General features: G+C 42.0%; 1 protein-coding gene across 3 annotated transcripts in view; it reads left to right on the top strand.

Moving 5' to 3' along the window:
• Nucleotides 1-2589: 2589 nt before the first annotated feature.
• The window catches only part of LOC122809419 (zinc finger protein 501-like), a 115692-nt gene continuing 93126 nt past the window's right edge, over nucleotides 2590-25155 (top strand). For all 3 annotated transcript variants that reach the window (XM_044080908.1, XM_044080919.1, XM_044080928.1), the window contains exon 1: nucleotides 2590-2776. In XM_044080908.1, the coding sequence (XP_043936843.1) occupies nucleotides 2765-2776 (12 nt within the window). In that variant the 5' untranslated portion in view covers nucleotides 2590-2764. The remainder of the gene's footprint in view (nucleotides 2777-25155) is intronic.

Raw genomic sequence — 25155 nt, forward strand, 5'->3', positions numbered from 1 at the left:
TGTAGTAGCTTCCTCCTTTTGTTGTAGAGCTTGTTTATGGCTGGGGTCCACCAGACTGGACGCTTGCCTTTGGTACAGAGAGTCTTAGTTTTGTTTGGGATTGCCTGATCCATGCAGTCCTGTAGGTGCTGGTAGAAGGCATTTGTAAGTGATTCAGCAGTTTGAGTAATGTTTACCACTGGCTCAGGGGCCTTAAAGGAGACCACACTAGTTTTTAGAAGTGTGAAATCGGCTTTTGAGAAGTTTTTCACTGTGGTCTTTTTGTTTCAGGTGGGGGTGGGATGAGGACCTCCAGCGAGATTAGTTTATGATCTGATCTCACCAGTGAGGGGTATACTTCGGTGTTGAACATTTTGATCCCATGTTCATGATGATGAGATCAAGTATGTTTTCTCCTCTTGTGGGGATGGTGACTAGTTGTTCCATGGCATTTGAGTTTATGAACTCCAGGAATCTTTGGGTTAGAGTGTTCGGGCTTGAGTAGTGTTCCCAGTCTATATTAGGGTAGTTGAAGTCACCTAGTATGATGGTGTTTGGAGATACATTTATACCCTCCAATGTTTTCAGGAAGGCCATGTGAGGTTCCTGAGTTTGAGAGGGTGGCCTGTAACATGCTACAAATTGCAGAGCAGTCTTGCCTATGGTTAATTGCACCTGGATGGTCTCTGATGCATCGTGCATTGCCACCAACCTTGAGGTGTGGGTGTCCTTTATGAATATGGACACCCCCCCTCCTTTCTTGGTGTTGTCCGGATTTTGGGGCGGGAACGCATGATATGAGGTGAAACCTGTTAGTGCTGGGGTGCTCTCAGGAGCCTTGAACCAGGTTTCTGTCACAGCACAGACATCAATGTTCTCCATATTGAGAAGGGCCTCGAGTGCGTGCATCTTGAGATTGAGACTTCTGGCATTGAGCAGCATTACCCTTAGTTTTTTCCTTTTTGGTGTTCTAGGGTGGTAGGTTTAGAATTTGAGCCTTGCCTAAAAAAGGCACTATGGGGGTGGCAAGAGCCTTTGCCAATATCCGGAAGCCCAGCGGTGACAGGTGAAAGCCGTCCCTTGCGGAGCAGCGTGGCTTGTCCAGCATGTCATCCCAGGCAGACAGACATTGGATCCCCTTTGAATGACACCAGAATTTAAGCCAATTATTAAAGCTGATCATCTTATCACTGTATTGTGGCATCATTCTAGGTGAAGGTAGGATACTGCTCAAGGTCAGGGTCATACCTGCCTGGGCTACATAATCAGAGAGCTCCTCGATGTCCCTTTTCATGTAGTCCAAGGAGGTACGTCTCAGGTCGTTGACACCAGTATGGACAATGACTGGGTCGTACTTGTACCTGCTGTTGAGAGACCTGAGTGCTTGCGTTATGTGGCGGATTCTAGTGCCCGACAGGCAGCTTACTGTGACCTTCTCCTTACTCAGTCTGGTGAGCGGGACGTCAGTGTGTCTGACTATGGAATCACCAATGACAAGTGTGTCTGTCATTTTGTTTGGCCTTAAGGGCTGTGACTGTTTGACACTCTGACTGTGTGGTCTATGTGTTGCATGTGTTGGGTCGTGAGGTGGTAGTTGTTTGGGTGTCTGCTTTGGTGGCCTCTGCTGTTTTGGTAAATTTTTGATCAGAGCCTCCGAGTATGTCTTTGTGTGAGTATGTGTATGATTTGAAGTTGTGATGGTACCATGTGTGACTGGGTATGTATTGTGTGTGGTTCTATAGGTAATATTGTACTTCTCTTTTGCACACTATTTAAATTGATTTACTTTTGCAGTTTTTTTAGGTTTTGGTGGACTACTTTCTTTGCATATTGCTTAGGAGTTCTCCCTTCGGGCCTCTGCTGAAAATGGACCATAGCCAGTTTGAATTGCCTGATAAATACATAAATTAAAGAAAGGTAAAGCAGCCAACATTAGCTTATTTTCTAGCATGAAACTTAACGGAAAAATAAGTCACAATAAACAGAAATGTATTGGAAGATTAGTTGATTTGGAAGAAAAAAGTCATATTTTTACTCTGTCCTGGCATGCTGTTATGTATGACAAGATATCCTGTCTGTAACATGAGCAATTACTGATATAGTTTACTAGCTCAGGGAGGACTGCATGCAGTATCATTTTTTTTTTTTTTTTTGGCTAATTTTTTATGTGTTGATAAAGAAAATTATAGTAATAGACAACAACTTGTGAGTGGGTTTGTGTACGCTCATATTTTAGCTTTATTTGAAAGTGAAGATGCAATGTGTAATTTAGGATTGGTATGCTGATTACAACTTTGTTGAAGCAGATAAGAAATGAAGAAAGAAAAACCCACTAGCTATCCAGCAGGAAATAATGTATAATTGGGATCAGAATATGTATGTTTCACATGTTGTTAATATTAGGTCTTGCTGCTGCTTTGAAAAAACATAGCAGAAATAAACTCAGAAACCTGTTATTATGATAACATTCTGAGCATCAGGGACTCACCGTTGTGAAGCACAGAAATGTTGTTCTGTCACTTTAAAGGAACAACTGTTAGTATTTCCCCTCCCACAAGCACTAATGAATACTACTACTGAAGGAAGCTATGCTTTAAGGATACAGGAAGTGTAGTGTGGACTACTGGGTTTAACCATATGAGTGGAATCTCTGAAGACAGGAAATGCATTTTTCTCTTGCGTCTTAAAGGTTTCAGCCATTCTCTGAAAAAATTGCAGTTCTCTTCAGTAAATGTTAGTTACACTGTCTTAACAGAAGTGGTGCTGCTATCTAAAACAAAGAATCATGAAACTGGAGGTAAGTGCAACAAATTTAAGAGTGAATTTTCCAGTCACGTGTGTTTCTGATACTTTGTAATTTGTTTTTGTGTCATTGTAGTATATTAACGTGTAATAACAGCATTTATACAGTACTGCAGAGTTATTAACAAATCCGGAATCAAAAACAAAAGGAGGCACTTTCTTTTTATAGACATACTTTATTTATCCCAAACTTTACTAAAAGGCCTGAAAGTGCTAAAAAAAGTGCAGTCATTTTCTTAAGTGTGAATATTTTTATTGTATTGGCCAAATATGGCATAGCACTACAAACTTTATATTTTTCTTACATTTCTTTAAACATATTTGAAACAGTATTTTGCACAGACATTCTAGTTATATATTTTATTTTGTTTAAGGGTGACTACATACATAATGCAATATTTATATATAATACTACTTTTTTTGGCTTTATTTGAAAGTGAATATGTTGAGTTTTCAGTCTGGCATTTAGTGCAGATGGTTAAGGCTCAGGGCTGTGAAGGAACCAGCTCCTGTAGCCCAGGGTACAGAGTTCTATTCTTTTCCTCTCCATTTGCCTGCTGCGTGACTCTGAACACGTCACTTAACCAGGCAGTGCTCCCAGGGGACCTCTGAAAAGGGACACTCATGTCCAGTGTGCTTGCCTAGTTAACAAATGTATAAAATGAATTCGGATTTCATAGGTTCGTAGGTAAGTACTAGGTTAGTTGTCCTTGTGGGTCATTTTAAGCCTCGCCAGTTTCCCTTTTTGTGCTCAAAATATCCCATCCCATTTAGTTATAGATTAGCCTTACCCATCCCATGGTCCATAATTATATATCACCCCTAATAAAAATAACTGGGGTCATACCATAGATAATTTGAGGGGACCAATTCATGTGATAAAGCATTTAGGAGCTGCCTCTGTCCATTAATAGCACAGGGGGGCAGTCCTGTGGTACATTTTCTGTTTCCTGTCCATAGATATAACTTGTTATTGAAAACAGACAAGGATGAACTTTGTTTTATGTGGCTGGGGAGTCTGTTCCACAACAGTAGTATCCTCTGCAAAATATACCTGTCCCTCCAAACCATTCTGCTGATGTTGCAGAAGAGGTTTCAGTCCCTAGACTGAGTATTTCTGATGCCACTTGACTTGCTGATGTGCAGTAAATCCATCAGTAATGGGTTGAAGGATGCCTTGCATGCCAGACCCAAGTCATCGCTTAGCAGTCCATAGGATAATGACTATAGTGACAGGGCTTTGTCTGTCCATGTAAGACATGTTGTTTAGGCTTTGTATCCTTTTAGTAAGGTATCTCCATGGTCATTCCGGTTATTGCATGTGTCCAGACAGATATGTGCAAACGGAGCACTATATTCTGTGGCTGGCCAAATAAAGGCTGAGTAAAGGACAATGACACCCCTAGATCTAGAAACAGTCCATTTGTGCAGTATAGAAGGGCTTTTATATGACAGCAGACACATGTTGCTCAAAACTTAGGTCACTGTTCACGTAAGTTCCCAAATCCCGAATAAGGGGGTCAGCTCTTAAGGCAGTATGGTCAGTGTGGTAGCTCCCTGGTATAGATGACTTGCCAAAGGTTATGATAATGCATTTTTAGCACATTGTTTCAGACTATGATTTTGACACCAATTATTTCAGACAAACCTTTCTCCAGGATGGTTAAGTCATTTGGGAATTCAGTGACTGCTCCTTTGCTATTGGCTTTTAGTTCAGAAAAGATGTCAAATAGGAGATGCCCCAGCATAGAATCCTGGAAGACTCCACTGGTAACCGATCTCTTTGTGGAGGTAACTACCCTGATTCTGATTATCTGTGGACTAGCTGACAATCCAGTGATTCATGATCACTTGGATCATTTGTGTATTTTGTGAATCCGAGAAAGTTTCTGCCATTTATTTCTTAAGACTTCCTTGACAAATAGATGCCTTTAATGACCTTCCTGTAACTACCAAAACAAACTGCTACAGTAACAATAAAATAAAAAAAAGTTTAGTTTCAAATACATTTTTCTGTGCACCTCAACTCCACCACATTTGGTGTGCTGGTACACATCTATTAGCTGTTATCAGTCCTGCCAGTTTTGGGTTGTTCTAAGTGAAGCAGTTGTAATAGGTACTCACTTTAACAGTGGATCTTTGTGACTGAACAATTTCAGGAGATACTCTGTGGATCTTTGTGACTGAACTATTTCGGGAGAAACTCTGTTTAGCAGCTTTTTCATTATTTAAGATTCATGAGGTTTTCCAGATTGCTGGATCTGGTAGCTCTGTAAAATTTGGTTCTCCAGACTTCCCTTCTTTTTGTACAGAGTAAAATGTTTTCACAGTGCAGAAACAAAACCTGCCCATAGACAGCTATACCTGTGCTGAGTCTGTGGCTCAGGGAAAGATATCATCAGGTAAATGAATCAAAGGCACCATGGTTCCATTATTATTAGGGGTCAGAGAAATTGTTGTCTTGCTGCAAGATAATGTATCGAGAGATCCATTGTGGTGTTTTATTACTTCCCTTAACTGTAGTATCTTACTCTTGATGCTTTTGCAGATGGAAGCTTACTTAGTGCTCCAAGTCACAGACAGTAAATCAAAACCTGCTGGAGAAAGAAGGGGCCATGATAATTATACTAGGATACCTTTCAGCATTGCTGTACTCGAAGGTTTGGATCCTGCTATATTTACTATATATTTATAGTGAGGAACAAGGTACCATACCACATGTCAAACCTGCTATATTTACTATATATTTATAGTGAGGAACAAGGTACCATACCACATGTCATCAGGTGAAAAATTATGTGAGGACTCCGCTGATGTGGAGCCCATCCAAGCAGAGAGCTTTTTGTTCCTGAGTGTATTACATTTGTTTGACAGCAGGAAATTATAAGCCTATGTAGTCTACCCTTTAAGTGCATTTAACATTGTATTTCTCCAAGCTTACATTCCCCCTTAATGTTTTTCCACCTGTCCCATGCATTGTGTAGAACCAAGAAACACCAGAAGGGTAAAGTACCAATCAAACAATGCTGTAGCTGACCATTATAAAAAAAGAAAGTATGGTACTGCACGACAATTGAAGCTGACCAACAAATGAAAAGTAAAAACCAGTATTCCTTTATTGTAGAACCAGTAAGTGCTTTCACATTTGTATCAACGCTTCATCAGACTTTCTGTTCTTGCATCTTTTTTTGCCTATCCAACTTTTCTCTTTCCCCTACACTGACATGTTGCTTCCAAGTGCAGTTCCCCTGTTTGGACCATGCCTGTCAATAGCGAGTATCACCACTGAGTGCCCTCCCTGCTGTGCTCCATCAGTCACCTGAGCTGCTGATTGAACACTGTTTGGCTGGGACACAGTTAAGGCTTTATTCGTCTATGCCACTGGAGTGGCTAGCCAACATATTCTCTTATATAAAGGCATATTATTGCAAGCTAATTATTTACTTGTGTTCCAACACAGCTTAACCTTAATATACATTTAGAGTAAAAACCTCTGTCAGAGATGTGTGAGGCAGTGAAGCATAATGTTGGCCACATACTGGTTAGAGGCAGTGAGGCATGATATTATTTCTTTTCTTGCTTAAGTATTCGGGATACACACTGCTTTGGTGCTCAGACACTGGTTAGATGTCTTTATGAGAATTATGCACCCCTTACTCTCATCTTTAAGCAAAATGTTTGATAAATACCTACACTGGTCCTTCATGGCCACTAGCTAAAGGCAGTGTTTGAATGTAAAATTATTTTCTGCTTTCAGTCTGTGTCACCTAGCACAATAGAGTTGAGGCTTACTAGTAGTATGCGTATAAATTAAAAAAAAAATTCCTTTCTTGATACATCATCAGACTATTGTTACATACGGGTTCATACCAGGCAATCTACAATTTAAGCGATTTGAAGTCATGCCACTGATGTCCAGCTAGTATGCTTGACTACTTGATCCCATTGTACATAAGGGATGGGGGGGGGTCTAATTGAGGAGATAAGTTTGCAGTTTCCCATCCATTTGTCTAAGTTAGATTTTAAGATTGAGGGGAATGTTTTATGTTGCAAAAAAGTTTGTTCCACGGGTGGGAATTCCTTTGCAGACAGGTCTGTCAGGCCAGTAAGTCTTCTCTCTAAAATTGTGGATGTTTATAAAATCTATTTCATTCTTAATTTGGTGTGATGTTTTCACATTATTTCTACTAATTTTTAAAGCTCAATTCCTCAGAGTTGGTCTTTGTTTGACAACTTTTCCTGAGATTTACACTGACTCTGCCGCATCTAAAGCCATCCATTGCTAAAAAAAGTATATTAATAATGAGTAGCGTTTTGCACTTCTGCTGATGATTTTTACTATGTTTCATAAGAATCCTGTATTAATTGTTATAGTTCTTGCACCTCAGTAGAGTTTCAAAGCTAAATTGTTTCCACTGTTGCTGTAGTATTTAATTACATTGTATCTGCTAGTTTTACAGGACATTAGTATCTACATTGTGTAGTTTCCTAGCACTTGAACTCTAAAACCAGCACTTTTACATTAAGAGAGTTTTCTGACTGCACTCTTGTGGCAACTATAGCAACTTATCTGAGTTGGGGCCTGCTGGTTGGTAGGCCTTTTTCTGATTCTGTATAAGCTCAGTGTTTGTGCTTGGCTGCTCTCCATGCACCAGTGTTTCAGTCCCCAGTTTAAATGTGCTATTAAGTCCCCCTGCTGCTTTAAGAGCATCTGAGTTGTGCACATTGCAGCATCACCTTTTTGGATAGCTGCAGTTCACACTAGTAAAAAAACTGAAGCCATTGGTAGGCACTGCTATCTCTCTGGCCAGCCTGGTGGGCAACTGTATTTGTGCTTAACATAATATTTATTAATATGCCCGACCAAACACTATTGTCAAGATATTAACATTTTCTTTAAAACATGGATTACTGACAGATACACTGCACTCCCTCAAATGACTCCGTTCATGATCAAATGCCCTCCCAACCAGTTGTTTTCAGTCACGTTTTATACAGTCTGTTTAAATCTTCTTGAAACATTCTTGACATATCTATGGCTTTACTGTGGCCCGTGCCAATTTCTGTTCCTTAATCAATTTCTGAGAATATTGTGGACCTCACCAGTTTTCTGTTTCCTTTTCAGTTTCTTTAACAAAAATCCACACGAATAAATTCTCTCAAAGCTCAAAGATTGTCAGCAAAATAAATCCACCAAGGTGTAAAAACGAAAAAGTCTGTTTATTACAAGAGTGTATAACTCCAACTTCGATCGTCAAGCGCTTTCACTAGACTATGCTAGCTTCATCAGAACAAAACTGATGAAGCTAGCATAGTCTAGTGAAAGCGCTTGACGATCGAAGTTGGAGTTATACACTCTTGTAATAAACAGACTTTTTCGTTTTTACACCTTGGTGGATTTATTTTGCTGACAATCTTTGAGCTTTGAGAGAATTTATTCGTGCGGATTTTTGTTAAACAAACGTGTGGTTCCATACGAGTCCTATTGGCTTTTCAGTTTCTGAGAAGACCAGGGTGTACTCTTGTGAGAAGATAGCCTTTTTCTTTTTGCACTGTTTCATTTTGTTGCATCCGTTCTGTCAGTTGAGTCTTTGTATGGATTTTAGCTTATCATGCTATTTTAGCAAGCATCTATTTTTCAGCAAACCCTATATCATCATAGTCATCTGTTACTAATGTTTTAAGCCCACATCATACCTTGTTGTCTTGCAAACGCATTTTTTTACTAGGCTAATCATACTTGTTTGGTGCATATTCTTTGCTGCAGGCTTTGTATCACATACTTTTTCTAAAAAATAACATGCTGTTACTATGAGGGAAGACAACGTTATTTTTGTACAATATCTATCAAGTCCCATTTTTATTTTAAAAATCAAAAATTAAATTTTTTACAACAAAAGCATTTCATAATTTTTTATACGATTTTCATTAACAGTTATGTTATTTACAATAGAAATGTGGTTAACAGTTTTATCTATATAGATTTTGATTATTGTACAGCTTATATCAGACCCTTACTATTATTCTCTGGATGACAATCCCACCAGTCCATCCACCTATATTGTGTTCTTGCCAGATGTGTTGCCTGTGTTAGTCTCTTTGAATGTATTAATTTTGTCAACCCTGTTGTGTAATTTTTGATCTGATGATGTTAATCTTCTTTCCATTCATCACCGATGGGTTCGGTTCCAGGCCCTTGGAACTGAGTCGACCTTTTTACCAAACTCACACCAGCCAAAATAACTCTCGCGCTAAGTCCCTACCCAAAATGCTCTTCTCCCTGTTACCTCGGATCTCATTTCCACGTAGCCGTAAAGCTGCGTTTCAGCCGAGCTCTCAGCTAAGTGGAACTTTATTTGATATTTGTGTAAAAAAATGTTGATAGCTTCGTATTTTGAGTGAATATCATTTCTGGTGTGTTTTCGTCTGTGTAACCTTGTTTTTCTCCTCTCTACTCTACCCGTTATTACCGTTGGTAAACTTTTAAGTACCATTGTTGGTGTGGCCTTTCATCCCTTACACTTGTGGTATTCCTTCAGTACTATATCTGGTATTGTCTTCCCTGTCTAATCTATTAGCTTTGTTTTTTAGTAAGGTGTTTTTTTTTCTGTTTTCTCTCCTACATATCACTGTATTGGCACAATTGTGACTTCTTTGAACAGTGTTTTGACTTTTGTTCTAATTGTATTATACTGTTGGCCTGTGGTGTCTCTCTATTGAGATGTCGGATAAGAAGGGTACTTCAGGTTTAAAGCATTGTGCTTCATGTAATAGCAAGTTACCTAATAGTGATTCTCACGATGATTGTGTATACTGTTTGGGAGTGCCCCACTTTTTGGTTCAGCCTCCGTGTGTTATTTGTCAGAGTTTCAGTCCATACACTCTTAATGAGGTCAAAAATAAACTGACACTGAAAGGGTTACTCAAGTCTCCCTTTTCAGAGGCTATTTCTGCAATAGAGGTCTCAACCGCTCCTACTAAGGACAAAAAGAGATCCCACTCTGTTCCCTCCTCACCATCGGGTGATCAGGGCAAGCCTGTGAAATCAAAGGTCCCAAAGTTGTCTTCGGAGCATAAATCTGCCTCTATGGCTCTATCTTCCTTGCCTCAGAGCATCTCGAAACCTTCGATACCGGCACCAGTCCTGCCTCTGGCACCAATTATAGACCTTCCTATGCTTATTTCAACTTTGGCACCTGTGGCCACTTCGGCTCAGGGCACACCTTTTACTCCATTAGTTACCATTTTGGAACTGACCATTTTGGCTCTGAGCGTTGTACCTACTACACTGGATTTGACCCCTTTACTCCTGGTCTCGAAACTAGAGACTTCAGTGCTGGCAGACCTTGCACCACAGACGTGATACTCCCCTTCCATAGATCCATTTCTGGACCAAGCATATAGCCCATTCATTAAATGCCCTAATTCTGCATACAGAGTATCCACTAGATCCACCAAGAGCCTGTCGGAACATGATGTGGTGCGTCTTGTGGACTACGGAATCGGTCCTTCCTCAATCTGGGGACTGGGGGATGGGTGCTTCAGCCCAGGGTATGGAGCTGTCTTTTTCCTCAGGTCCATCCTCTGTGCCGATAGCCGCATCTGCACCGATCCTGCTTGAGGCTCCATCTGTGGGGGCAGGTTCGTCAGAGCGGGGTGGGACCTGGTCCTGAGGTTGTTTCATGGTTCCAGTTTCCCATCCCTCTTTGAAAAGGCCTGCCTTCCAGGGGGATGGAGAGGGCTCTTGCTTCTGGCAGAATTCCTTTGATGTCAGAACCCTAGTTATCGCCCCCTGAGCTACAGCTGTCGCAGACCACCCTCTGGAACACTGGGCAGAAAAGCCACAGGACACCCTTGTTCAGGGTACCCACTCTTCTGAGTCCTCCTCAGAGACCCCCAATGAGGAGCCCTCTCGGAGGAGGACGTGCAAGAGGAGGCACATGTACTCACCCAAGCAGTCCTTAACAGAAGACATGGATTATGATGATGGCAAAGGGTCTCCATGGTCACCTCCTGACATCCTGGCAATGCTAAAGAAGAGAGGTGACTGGAAGCCCTCCAACCCTTCATCTGAGGAGTCCATGTTCTTGCAGGCTTTCCAAGCCAGGCCTTCTACCTCTTGGCTGACCCCGCCTGCCAACAAGCTCATCCAGCTCAGCGTGCAGCGTGCTTGGAAGAATCCTGATTCCATTGAGGCAATCCTTTGGAGACCAGACAAAATTCTTTCCCCTCCTGAGGAGAACCTGCATTGGTCCAAGGGGTTACCAGTAGATGCTATGGTAGTGGCGACAGCCACGAAAAAGGACTTGGCCGAGGAAAGTCCCGCTGTCCATCTGCCCAACAAGGGAGTCCCGGGTGGTGGATAGACATGAGAAGTGCGTTTTTGCATCAGGGACCTTTGCAATACAGTCCCTGAACTATTTGGCACATTTTACAAGGCTCCAGAGGGACCTGATTGCTGAACTCTCTGGGATGCTCACAGGACAGTTGTCTGATGAGGTCAGGGACAAAGTGGCTTCGCAGCTCGCAACCTGGAATCGATTTCCAACTCTTCCATGAGGTTGCTTTCACATGCAACTGAAGGGGCGGCTAGAGCAGCGGGTTCGGGCATTGTCATGAGGCATCATGTCTGAATGAACATTTGTGATCTCGTGGACCCCTTCAAGTCTTCCTTTCTGAATGCTTCCATCAAAGCTTCATCCCTTTTTGGCTACAAAGTGAAGGACACGCTAGCCAAGTGCGAGCAAGATGGAAAGACCCTGTCTGCTGTAGGCCTACATTTTTCCAATCCTCAACATACCTTCTCCAGGAATCAGGAGTGGAAAAATGTGGCACGAATCTCAGGGTCTTTCTGTGCCATATGTGGTGGTGATACCCCCAGGGGCAGGGGGGTACTAATTCCAGAAGATGCCCCTATATAGGTAGAGTCCTCATAACAAGGGCTCCAGGGATTCCTTCTCTGGTCAGCCTTACCAGCGATTCTGAGGAGCAGCCCGATTGCTTACCTCTGGAAGCAGTCAGGGGTAATTTCTCTCTGCACCAAGCTGCCTGGCTATATATTACCACCGATCTTTGGGTGCAAAGTTTCATCACCAGAGGTTGCACCATTCCCCTTTCTTGTCAACCAAACCTTCCAGAAATATTTCCAGTGTACCACCTAGTCAGAGGGAAGAAGTAGGTTCAGAGATTATAAAGCTGTTTCAAAAAAGAGTCATCCAACCAGTCCCGCCAGACCAGCCCGGATCCGGATTTTACTCAAAATTCTTTTTAGTGCCAAAAAAGACAGGGGACTTGAGACCCATTTTGGATCTTGGCAACTTAAACAAGTCTTTGTCACCCAAACCAAATTCTGGAGGCAATTGGATGTGCTCAATAGATCTCCGGGATGCATATTGCCACATCAAGGTGGATAAGTGCTCCAGGACTCTGCTTCTCTTCTGGATAGGAGCCTGTCATTATCAATTTTGTGCCCTGCCATTCAGTCTCTCTACAGCCCCCAGAGTGTTCACAAAATGCATGGTAGTGGTCATAACTCACTTGAGACTACAAGGATTCTGGTGTTTCCATATCTGGACGACTGGCTCCTCACCGCCCCCATTGAGCATTTTCTGGTAACAGCACTGCATTATTCTCTCTCTCTCTCTCTCTCTCTCGGCACATGGCCCACCTGCATATCAATGTTCTGGAACTGAGAGCATTTCTGTTAGAGTTGCAGGCCTTTCATTCAGCTCTCCCTTCTGGAACAATTGCAATTCAGTTGGACAATATGTCAGTTGTCTGGTACATCAACAAGCAAGGAGGAAGCAAATCCTACCCCTTGGGTTGAGAAGCCATGAGAATTTGGCAGTGGGCGATTAAGATTCAACTGCTTTCTGATAGCACCGCATATCCCAGGGAGCTCCAGCATGATTGTGGACAAACTGAGCAGATGTATCCTCCTGCCTCATGAGTGGTCCCTCAACCCCGAGGTGGTGACACAAATCTTCAGCCACTGTGGCCAACCTTGCTGCAATCTTTTTGCCTCCCCATTGAACTACAAGTGCAGCAGCTATTTCGCCATACTACCCCCAGAGGGGAGTCACTGAGGGAATGCTATAATCCACGATTGGCCCACGGGACTTCTTTACGCTTATCCTCCCATCCCCCTGATTCTACAGTTTCTAAAGAAAGCTGTTCTGTTGAGATGCAAGGTTATCCTCATAGCTCCATTCTGGCCTTGACAAGTTTGGTTACCCTTCCTTCAGCTTCACCTAGTATACCCACCATGAATTCTGAACCCTCTGCCAGATCTGATTACTCAGCCTCAGGGGTTGAGTCACCCAAATCTGTCCAGTCTCAAGCTGACAGCTTGGTTTCTCCACTTCCATTAGTCACCAGGCAAGCTAATCTCTCCTCACCTGTTCAAGAGATCATTCTGGCCTCTCCTAAACCATCCACCAGAATATTATATGGAAAAGGTTCTCCATCTGGTTCAAGGATAACATGTTAGACCTTTTTTGATAATAGAGCCACTGCCTCTACCATACATATACATCTAGCGGCAATGTCTAATTTCCACAATGGTATAGATGGCACCCCTCTTATTTCTTTACACCTATACAAGGCCTTCCTCAAGGGGACTTCTCATATCAGACCTCCTTTGAGACAGCCTGTGGAACCATGCAACCTCACTTTTTAGTCCTTCAGTCTTTCACTCAAAAACCTTTTGAACTTGCTGCGAAGTGTAACGTAAAGTTTTTGTGTTGGAAATCCTTGTTCTTAATAGCCATCACATCTACCAGAAGGGTCTCAGAGCTGCAGGCATTGTGTATCAAGAGGCCCTATCTGGTCTTTCATAAAGACAAGAGTATCACTTTGGACAAATCCATCCTTCCTTCCAAAAAGTTGTTTCTGAATTCTCCATAAACCAGACCATTGATCTACCTGTGTTCTTTCCGAATTTTGCTAATAGAGGAGAGTACTACCTTCACTCCTTAGACGTACATAGACAACTGAGATTTTACCTAGACAGGACCAAACCTATCCATAAATCTGAACAGCTTTTCATCTCCTTTTCTGGGCCCAGAATGGGAGGGGCTGTTTCCAAGGTTACATTATCAAAATGGCTAAGGGACTGCATACATTTCATCTATTCCCTCAGTAACGAACCTATGCCAAAAGTTAAAGCTCACTCCACTTGATCTATGGCAACATCTGTAGCTTTCTATTCCAGGGCTTCCATGGATGACATCTGTGCAGCAGCTACCTGAGCTAAGCCTCGTAACTTTTATCATTCATTACAAATTGGACTTGCTCTCCAGAGGGAGAGCTGCCTTTGGCTCAATAGTACTCTGGAATGTTCTTTCATAAGGGCCGCCCATGGACCTCAAGGTAGCTTGGGATTCTGTCCCATCAGTGATGAATGGAAAGAAGATTAACAACATCAGATAAAGAAGTTATATCTTGCCATAACATTCTATCTGTGTTGTTCATCTTCTTTCATTCATCACCTCCCACTCTCCTCCCCCCCTCCAAAGGTTCCTGGGGGATGCTTTGGGTCTAAGTGGTGTCCTAGGGTATTTGCACAGAAGTGGCCTCTGCTTTACTTCTCTTTCTCTTGCAAACTCGATCGGAGGTAACGGGGAGACGAGCATTCTGGGTAGAGACTTAGCTCAAGAGTTTTTTTGGCTGGCATGAGCTTGGTAAAAAGACCAACTTGATTCCGAGGGCTTGGAACCGAACCCATCAGTGATGAATGAAAGAAGATGAACAGCACAGATGGAATGTTATAGAAAGACATAACTTTTTTTTTTTTCTGTCCTGTTCTTATTAAAACATTCCTTGGACAATCTTATATTACAATTGCTATTTCCTGCCATTTTTGTCCCTATTTGTTGTAAACATACGCTTCCTTTTGGAAGTGTCTGTATCCATAATGTACTTCTGCATAACCTTCTTTCCCACAAAACCTACTCCTGTTCGGAATTTGCAATGTCTCTTCCAATAGCATGGGGACTGCTGTAAGGACTACCCTATCCCTTGATGTAGGTACCGGTGTGCATACCCAGCACTTGCTTGCATTATTTATTTATGCATATGCCATTTGCATTACTGTAAACATATTAAAATCAGGCATCCATTCTGTGACTTTCCCTTTTTCTTTCTTTTTCTCTTTTAGTACTGATTGCATTGCTGTCCCTTGCACCACACCTGTTATGTATATTATTATGACTAACTTTATCAATTTTTCTTTCCATTCTTTTTTTTCTTTGGGATTTTATCTACAAGGGTTTCTGATTTGGCATTCTTTTTCTTCTAAACCAATAAATCAGCACCTATAAAACAGGGGTCTATATTGAATTAGCGAACGCTTAGAAAAGCGAATGCTAATTCATCGACCCCTGTTAAGGGAAAGCTTACAATCTCGAACACCCAGAACAACGATTTTTTTTCACAGGGAAAAAAATCTCTAGGCCGTTTTTGGGAGTTCGCCATTTCCTCCACTATGGTGCGATCTCGGAGTTGGTATATTTAAGTAGGGGGTGTGTGTGTGTGGGGGGGGGGGTGAAGCCCCCCACATTATATATAATGTTTTAAGTTTTTTTTTTTTGTGGACCAGCGATTTTCTTCCCTGTGAAAAAAATCACTGTTCCGGGTATTCGAGATTTTAAGCTTTTGATTAAATGGGGTTGATGAATTAGCGTTCACTTTTCTAAGCGTTCGCTAATTTAATATAGACTCTAAAAACGGATACATAAATAAATGATCATTTATCTGCCTTACTCTGCTGTCCTTTTTATTATTTTGCACTGCTCTCTATGTTCCAGCAGAGTTTTCTTACACTTTTTTTATATTATTTACTTTCAGGACCAAAGGTCCATTTAGTTCCTTTACTTCTAAAGGTCCTTGCCAGTTACTGTCCCATGGACCAGTTTTATTGAAATTTTTATCATGACTTTGCTTCTAGTTTAAATATTCTCTTTTTTTCTGGCAATATTGGAACCTTTTTCCAAATATGGAATGCTTGCTCTTTGGCTACGCCTTTGCATATTTGTTGCATGTCTTCCATCCATAGTTGATGCTTTGCTGCCTCCAGCAGTGGCCTCTCGCTTTGGATCTCCTGATCAAAAGGGAACTGTAGGGGCATCTTTGTGCCTATCATCACTTTGAATGGGGATATGCTCATTTTGCTATTGAGTGTTGATCCGATTCCCATCAAAATGTTAGTAAATGTTTTACCCAATCATTTATTTTTTCAATGCACATCTTTTTAAACCTGTTCTTTAAAGTTCTGTTCATTCTTTCCATTATCCCCTTTGATTGTGGATGGTATGGTGCATGCAATCTTTGTTGAATTCCCAACATGTCACATAATTCATTTTACAGACAAACTGTCATCCATTGTCTGAGTCTATCACCTTGGGCCACCCCCAGTGACAAAACATGTTTTTCCATAGGGCTTCTGCTGTCACTTTAGCTGTCATTCCTTTGGTTGGAATTGCCTCTACCCATTTTGAAAATACATCTACCACCACCAGCAAATAGCAATACCATGGTCCATCTACCGTGGGTACCCTTTGCGCTTTGGCTTTTTACATTTTGCATTTGTCTGAAGACATAGCAGACATTCATCCTGCACTACTTTACACATTTCTTTCAGATTTGGATTTCAGTACTTTTTCTTTCACTACTGGCTGTAATTTCTCTCGTCCCTATATGTCCCAGAATCTAGTGACTAAACGTCACTAGTTTTGCTAGTTGATATGGAATGTATGGTAATTGTAGCCCTTATTTTGTATGAAAAACATAGAAATGCCAGTCTACCCCATTGCTCACATTTTTCCAATTCTGGTACTCCCCTTTCCTTCTGGATTTTTCCTAATCCATATACATTTGTTCCTCCTCCTCCAGGGACTGTACCTAGGAGAACTGGAGTTCCCCTTCAATTTCATCAGGGTATAAAGATTCTCCCTTTTCAGCGGCTTCCTCTGCTTTGGCATAAGCCAAATCATTCCCTCTTGCATCTTTGTTGTTTGTCCTTTGATGGGCTCTGTTTTAAAGCACTGAATTGTCCTTGCAGTTAATACTTTTGTATCTGTTTCCATATGTTCTGTAAAACATGAGTATGCTTTAAAGGTTTTCCTGCACAATTAGTGAATCCTCTCCTTGCCCACGTTGCCATATGTTGGCTGAATGAATTTACCACATAGGCACTGTCACTGTAAATATTCGCTGGATGGAAATGCTGCAGAACATACTTTACAGATTCCAGCTCTTCCCTCTGTGCTGACCTGTATCCTGGTAATTTGACTAGAATCTGCTTGTCTCCCTTCAGAGTCTCTACTGTAAATCCAGTATATTTCCCGTGCTTCCAGAATCGGGCACCATCCACGTACACAGTCTGAATGTGGTGGTCATGATCTGCTTTTAATGGTGACTTATCTGGCATTTCCAGATCTGCCATGCAGTCATGTGGCTTTTACTCATATCCAATAAAACTGGATAGGTAATACTTGTCCACTGTCTCTATGTGTACATCTCTAGTACTGAATGTAGCCAACCATTTTGAAAGAAAAAAAAAAAAACAGTTTGACTAACCTCCTCAGTAATTTTGTTCTAACCCTGTCAGTAATTTTGTTCATCTCACTATTATTTGAGTTTTTATTGTTTGGTGCGCATTTTGTACTATGAACCCTGAAAACATTGTCAAGTATTCTGTCTTCTTTATTTCCCTAGTATATATAGCCAAAAGCTGCTGAATGCAGAGGTGATGGCCTTTTTCCACTGGAGTCATTTTCTAGCTGCAAAAGTTAATCTGTCTCAGCCGTCTCTCCATTCCTGGAGATATTCCATGAGGCCATGACTGAAGTAGCACTGCAGAAAGTGTTTTTCTCTGCTGCTATCAGCTTCTTTGCCTGTGCTAGCTTATACTTTCCCATTTTTAGTGCCTCTTCTTCAATGCAACTTCACTTTAGAGTCAATTCATCTTTTTGTTCTGACAGCGTTTTATAGAGGGGAGCTGCAGCCACTGCTTAATCCCCTATAAATTCCCTGTTGTAGTTCATAATTCCAATAAATTTGTGTAAATCTGGAAATGCCAAAGGTTTTGGCATCTCCAGAATTCCTTACACTTCTTTGTTTACAAGGAGTCCTCCCTGTTGGTCTGATAATAGTTCCTAGAAATTTCGCTTCTTGTGACATAAACTGTATTTTGTCTTTGTTTACTTTAAACCCTGCCTCTTGCAGTTCCTTTAGACTCTCTTTTTTTAGCTGTCGTATGTGTTCTACCATCTCTGACTTTATCAAAATATCATTAATGTAATGTATAGCCCTGTTATTCTTGCTCACATTTTTAAGATTGTCCCCACTGTCTGATGGAAAATTACAGGGCTGTTTTGAAAACCATGTGGTAATCTAGTCATGACACATTTGTTGATTTTTCAAAGGTAAAGGCAAACCATAGCTAATGGTCTATCACAGTGAGCCACTGACTTTCTGTTTTTATTTGAGCTGCTAGTTCTGGTGCTCTCAGTATCGGGTGCACTCTTGGTTGTGTGTACTGATGTATCTTGCACTCTTGGTTGTGTGAACTGATATATCCATCTGTTACCAATCTGTAACTTCCATCTTTCTTTTTTGCTGGCCAAATTGGCGAATTTGTTGGACTATGTCCCTTTTGGATTATGCCAGCTTTTTCCCATTCTAAAATGCATTTCTTCATATCGACTGCAGCTTCAGCTGGAATTGGATGCCGCCTTTGGAAAGGAGGGATGAAGTCCATTGAGCTTCCTCCTGCTTTTGGTTTTTCCCATAGTGTCTGAAAGTCTTGCTCTATAGTGTCTAATGTATCCTGTCCATCTGTCAGCGGCACTGCTCTATTTCCTTTACTTTCTGTCAAGTTAACTTGTACTGTCATACACTTATATGCCCACTTTGTTTTCATCTTTTGTTTTCCACAAAATGCAGCTGGAAAACTCTGTTACTATTCCTAGTTTGTTCATAATATCCATCCCTATCCTAGTGGTCCCACAACTGGGATGCATCAAAAATGTTCCCGTTATGGGATTCCCGTCCTGATTTAAATCTGATTTACTACAGGCTTGCTGCCTACTTGCTGCTGCTTACTAACCTGCACTACTGCTGAAACCTGAAATTAAAGTTTTCTTTCTTGGGCCCATCCTTAACAGTCTGTTTGTAACAGAGACCATTGCTCTTATGTCTATTAAGACATTTTTCCACATCATCTCCTCCATCCAAAAATCGGTCAAAGGTTTGGGTGGGGGGCACAGACCTATTGAGAATCTTCATCATCCCCTATGTTTCTGGGGACTTCTAGTAACACAAATATTGTGTTCTTGCTCCTGAGGATCATCATCATCCTCATCCACTGGATATGCAGGATATTGCAATTCCTGAGACACAGCCTTTTTTTTTTATTTTTTTGTGGTCTGGATTATAGTGAGGATTTTCCCCATATTCTACCAGATAGACATTCCCTTCATTCTTTTATTGCTTTTTATAATTTCCCCTTGCCTTATTGAAAAAATGTTTGACTTTCAGTACTATCATCCTGCAACTTTTGCTTTTGTCTTCCTTTTCTGGTCTCCTTATTTTCTGGTTCCTTGGCATATATTCCCTTCTGTATTTGCTTGCTTTTTCACTTTTTGTAATGTGGACACTCTTGCTTGACATGTCTAAGTTTCTTACAGAAAAAAACATGTCACCTTTTTTCATCAGGGCTTACCAGAGCTGGAGGGGCTGACGTTGCTTACGGTTCATAGGTAGGTACTAGGCTATTGGCCCTAGGGCCTATATAAGCCTAGCCAAAAGGTGACCTGGCTTTTGCCAGCCAAGAAAATTATTTTCCTGTGCTACTGTTGAGCAGAGCCACAGAAGTGATCCCCAGGGTGAATTTCCTATCTCCCATCCAGTCATCAAGATTTTTCATGAAGAGTGCTAATGAGGAGCTTTGTTTGATTTAGATAGGTAGTTTATTCCAGAGTATGGGAAGTCTCTGGGACAGGAATCTATCCCTCCGGCATGTTCTATTTATTGTGGTGACAAGGTTTAGGTCCCTAGAGCATGTAGTTCAGAGGGATTGTAAGTGGAGCATGTCCAAAAGCTCTGGGTTTGAAATAGCTTTGTGTGTTAGGCAGAGATTGCCTCTGAGTAGGTGATATGCGACGGAGTAAATCTGCAGTTTTTTGAGACGGTCTGCATAGGGCATCTGTTTGAGGCCGGAAATTCTCTTTGTGAGGTATTTCTGCGGCCTTTCCAGTTGTTGTAGATGTCTTGTGAGTACATTCCAAAAGGGGTGTTGTACTCTATAATGGGTCTGAGTGAGTAGAGGGGAACAATTACCTTTCCTGGATGAGAAACCTTTTGTGATGAGGTGTGCCATGTAGAAGGATTTCCTGACTACTGTGGCAATGTGATTATCAAAGGAGAGAGTACTGGCCACCTGTGTCCCAAGGTCTCTTTATCACACTTTTGGCATTAAGTAGACTACCGGCTATGTGGTAGTTCATGGGTACAGCGGTTTTACCAAAAGTGATGACAGTGCACTTTTTGGCATTGAGCTTGAAGCCATGGCTTTGACACCAGGCATCTGTCTCAGCGAGGCCCTTTTGTAGGATGTCCACATCTTTTGGAGTTTTGATTATGGCTCCTAGTTTGTAGTCATCTGCGAACTTCGTTCGCCAAAGACCTTCTGTGTTAGCCTATACTTCAGAGAAGTAGATACTAGACAGGAGAGGACCCAGGACTGAACCCTGTGGTACTCCACTTGTCACTGGCCTGAAGTTGGATTTGGAGTCTACTATTTTTACAGTCTGGGTTCTGAAAGTGAGCCAGTTGGCAACCCATCTTGTAACATAGGGATTTATACCTAGTTTAGGGAGTTTATCTATAATTCCAGTGTAGGGGATGGTGTTGAAAGCCTTGGCGAGATCTAGGTAGGCTATGTGAACCACCTTGCCCTCATATTCCGCTTTGGTGACCGCTTCAAAGAAGTCGATCAGGTTTAGGAGAGATGATCTGCCTTTTACAAACCCAAACTGGGTGGGGTCCTGAGTTTGGAGATTACCAATGTTATTGTTTATAAGTTCCATGATACATTCCATAGCCTTGTAGACCAGGCTCATCAGGCTAATGGGGCAGTAGTTTCTGGGGTCTATGGTGGCTTCCACTTTATGGAGTGGGAGAACCATTGCTGTGTGCCATTCAGTGGGCACATAGCCTGAGGTGAGGCTGTTATTGAACATGGTACTTAGGTGGGGTGCCAGTTTGTTCTGTAGTTCATGTAGAATGCAGCCTGGGATGTTGTCAGGTCCCATGGATGCTGTGTTCTTGGCTTTGGAGAGTGTGTGTTTTACCTGTGCAGCTGTCATTACAGGAACTGTGCATTCTTCCGGTATAGAGATGGACCCTTTAGGGGTTGAGAGGGGGGTAAAGTTAGCACTGAACCTATCTGCCAGGATGTTGGCAATATCAGTTGGTTCTGCATATTTAGTGCCATTGTGCTGTAACTCAGAGGAGATCTGAGTGTTGCCATTGAGATTCTTGACATAGCTATAGAATGCTTTGTGGCTGACTTTAGAGTCAGTGGCAATTTTGTTTTCGTAACTTGCTTTGGAGGACTTTGAGGGATCTCGGCTTCTTACTGAGGCTGACCACGGAGTTCCTCCAATCATGAGATTTTACTTTTTTTTTTTTTTTTTTTTTTTTGCAACAGTTTCTTTCTTTTGTTGTAGAGTTTGTTTATGGCAGGGGACCACCAGATTGGCTTCCTTTTTTTGGAGGTTAGCATCTTGGTTCTGTTAGGGATTGCATGATCCATGCAGTCATACCTCTATTGTCCATCAGCATGGGTGTCGTGAAGTTTGCCACTTCTGTCTTAAGAAACGTGAAGTTGGCTTTGGAGAAATTTTTACTGTGGTTTCCCTAATGGGGGGTGGGGGAGGGATGTTTATGTCTAGGGTGATTAGCTTGTGGTTGGATCTGACCAACGAGGAATTGACCTTTGGTGGGGAGCACCGTTCGCCCATGTTGGTAATAACCAGGTCTAGGATATTGCTGCCCCTGGTGGGGGTGTGGATATTTTGATCCAAGGCATTGGAATTTATGAATTCAGAAAACGTTGAGCACAAGAGTTTGTACATGAGTAGTTTTCCCAGTTAATGGTGGGGTAGTTGAAATCGCCCATTATTAGGGTACAACCTAACACCCTAATAATCTCCAGCGTATCAGGAAATGAGGAGTGGGAATCCTGGGACATGGTATGGTGGGGGATCTGTAGCAAGCTACAATTTGGATTGCGGTCTTGCCCAGAGTTAGATGCACATGGATAATCTCGGATGCATTATGCTGAGCAACTAGCCTGGAGGTGTGTATATCCTTAATGAATATGGACACGCCACCGCCTTTAGTGTTTCGGTCCAGGTTAGGTGGCCGAAAGGTGTGGTATGAATTATAGCCTGGTAATGCAGGGGTACTCTCTGGAGCCTTGAACCAGGTCTCTGTCACTGCACAGATGTCGATGTTCTCCGAGTGCCTCGAGTGAGTGCATTTTGAGGTTTAGACTTCTAGCATTGAGTGGCAATACCCTCGTATTCTGCTTGCTTGTACCTGTTACGGTGGTGAATTTGTCATTTGAACCTTGCCTAAAAAGGCACTGTAGGGGTGACTAGAGCATTATTCAGTATTCGGAATCCCAGGAGCAGGCCATCTCTGGCAAAGCATCATGGTTTGTCGATCATGTCATCCCAGGCAGACAGATACTGGATCCACTTAGAATGACACCAGAAGCTTAGCCAATTGTTAAAGTCAATCATTGTGTCCTTGTACTGTGGTATCATTCTGGATGATGGCAGGATGCTACTCAGGGCTAGGGTCATACCTGTCTGGGCTCCAAGATCAGACAGCTCCTCCATGTCCCTTTTCATGTAGTCCAGGGAGGTACATCTCTGGTCATTCACACCAACATGGACAATGACAGAGTCATATTTGTTCTTGTTGTGGCGTGACCTGAGTCCATGCATTATGTGGTAGTTCCTGGTACTCGACAGGCAGCTGCCAGTAACTTTCTCCTTGTTTAGCCTGGTGAGTGGAACATCAATGTGCCTGACTGTAGAGTCATCTGTGACTAGAGTGTTGGGTACGTTGTTATGCCTTATGGGCTGTGGTTGAGTGGCACACTGAGTTTGTGGGCTATGTGTCATTTGGGTTGTGTTGGGGGTGGAGGTTGCTTGTGTTTCTGCCTTGGAGGTCCCTGTTGCTTGGGCAGGTTTTTACTGAAAGCCTCCATGAATGTAGGTGTGTGTTTTGTGTTTCTATGTGTGTGTTTTGGTGATGTAGGTTTTGAGGGACTATGTGATGAGTGTGGTGTGGTGCAAGTGTTTACCTTTTACTATTGACTGTCTAGTCCAGTCTTGGGTGAAGAGAGCTTTGCTTCCAGTTTGGCTTTATAAGTACATCTCTCACAGGTTGTAGTGTTGGGTGGTAGGAGGAGAGGGTTGTCTGTGTACATGTGGCAATTGCTGCATTGCCCCAAGATGCACAGATTCATCAGGTAGACAGGAGAAAACACCAGGAGCTGACCCTTGGACATGCCGGGATAGGTGCTTATTTGTTAAGAACTAGAAACTGTTTTCCTCAAGGCAAGTGTGGAAAGTTGAGTGCTGTAGTAATTTGTAGCTTATTTAGTGCTTACAATGAGTTCTGAACAAGTGCTGAGCTCAAAGAAACAGACTTGAGTGCTGAAACTAAAAAACTGGCTAGTTCTAAAACAAAATTAAGCTAGAAGGCTTCTCTCCAACACAGAGAGGCTTGGGGTTCAGGATCCCACAAACAGTCCTGGACACAGCAAATTTGTATCTAGACCAGACTACCCACAGGAAAAGCAGGAAACGAGCTTAACAAAAAATTCTAAGTGGAAAGAGAGAAAGGAGGAGCAGAAACTAAGTGGATTGGCCTTCTCAAATGTTCTCCCTGTATTAGGTAGAATGAGGTAATAACACTAGACTGGGAGGAGTGTCCCAGATCAAATTTACAGTATGGGCGGGCAACTGCAAAGCCACCAACTATAAGAACAGCTTACAAATAGGGAGGGAGTGTGAGAAACAAACTGCAGAAATGTTTCTCACAGCAGAAAAGCAGCAGTGAGCCTTTAAATGAAAGTTTTAAACAGATAAAAGCACCTCTAGAGAAAGCTTTTGACTGCAAACAAGTTATCAGAATCAAACAACCCAAACAGATGCTTAATAAAAGTGGACAATTTCCAGTAAATACCTCACACACAGTGAAACGTGCTAGAAAGGTATGCAGTAGACAAAGTGCTATAAATAACTCGAAAAAATAAGCAAAAAAAACAGGGTACTTAATGTTATATATTATAGATCCGAGTTTGCTCAGTGTCCTTTCTTCGATTAGCTCAGTGTGAAATGGCAGAAACACTCACAAACTTAACTTCTTAGGTAACAGAAAGTTGAAACCTGAGATAACTTTAAAAAAAAAGCTCAAAAGAACCAATGAGGTGCTTAATCTAAGCTGTAGTCCAGGTGACCCCAGTCAGCCAATAACCTTAAACAACCCTCTCTCACTGAAATGCTTAATGGCTTTGGCTAAACCAAGATGTCCTTGAACATGTGCTCAGACCAGGGTTGCCAGACGTCCCTATTTGGGCGGGACTGTCCAGAGATCAGCAGCCTGATCCCAAGTCCCACCCTGCCAGTTTAAATCCCGGCCAGCCTCCGCTTTGTTTTTTTTTTTTTTTTTTTTTTTTTTTTGATTGTCCCGTATACCTGGCATACGGGCCAATCAAACACGGAGTTTGTGTTCGCATTAAACACAGAAGCTCCGTGTTTTGATTGGCTCATATGCCGGTATACGGGCCAATCAAAAATCACTAAACACGAAGCTTCTCGTGTTGAATGCGGAACTGCAATGCATTAAACACGAGAAGCTCCGTGTTTAGTGCAGCTGCGCAAGTGAAGTGGTACATTCATTCAATAAGGCTCTTCAAGACTCAGCAGTGTGTGTGTTTAACACATTTCCCATGACGTTTCAGCCTGTCATTTTATTCTCGTGGGTTTAGAGGCGAATAATTTGCTACAACAATTACATAATCATACTGCAAAATAAAAAGCAATGCTTCTCAACCCAATTTTATGTTCAACAGTTGCTCCTAAAGGATAAAGTGCTGTTTTAAACAAGACACGCACAACTGAGTGGCAAATTACTTGTACAGAGGTCAAAACTAGGCAATTACCTGTAAAGAACAAAAGCAAAGTTGGAGTTTTTAAACTTTCGACCTTACCGTATCTATAGGGTTCCCGGGCATACTCCAGGGGTACAGTCTTAACAGCGCCATTCCCTGTCCCAGACAGTGGGGTGCCT

Source organism: Protopterus annectens, chromosome 1.part1, assembly GCF_019279795.1.
Source record: "Protopterus annectens isolate FY-2018-M chromosome 1.part1, PAN1.0, whole genome shotgun sequence".
Taxonomy (NCBI): domain Eukaryota; kingdom Metazoa; phylum Chordata; order Ceratodontiformes; family Protopteridae; genus Protopterus; species Protopterus annectens.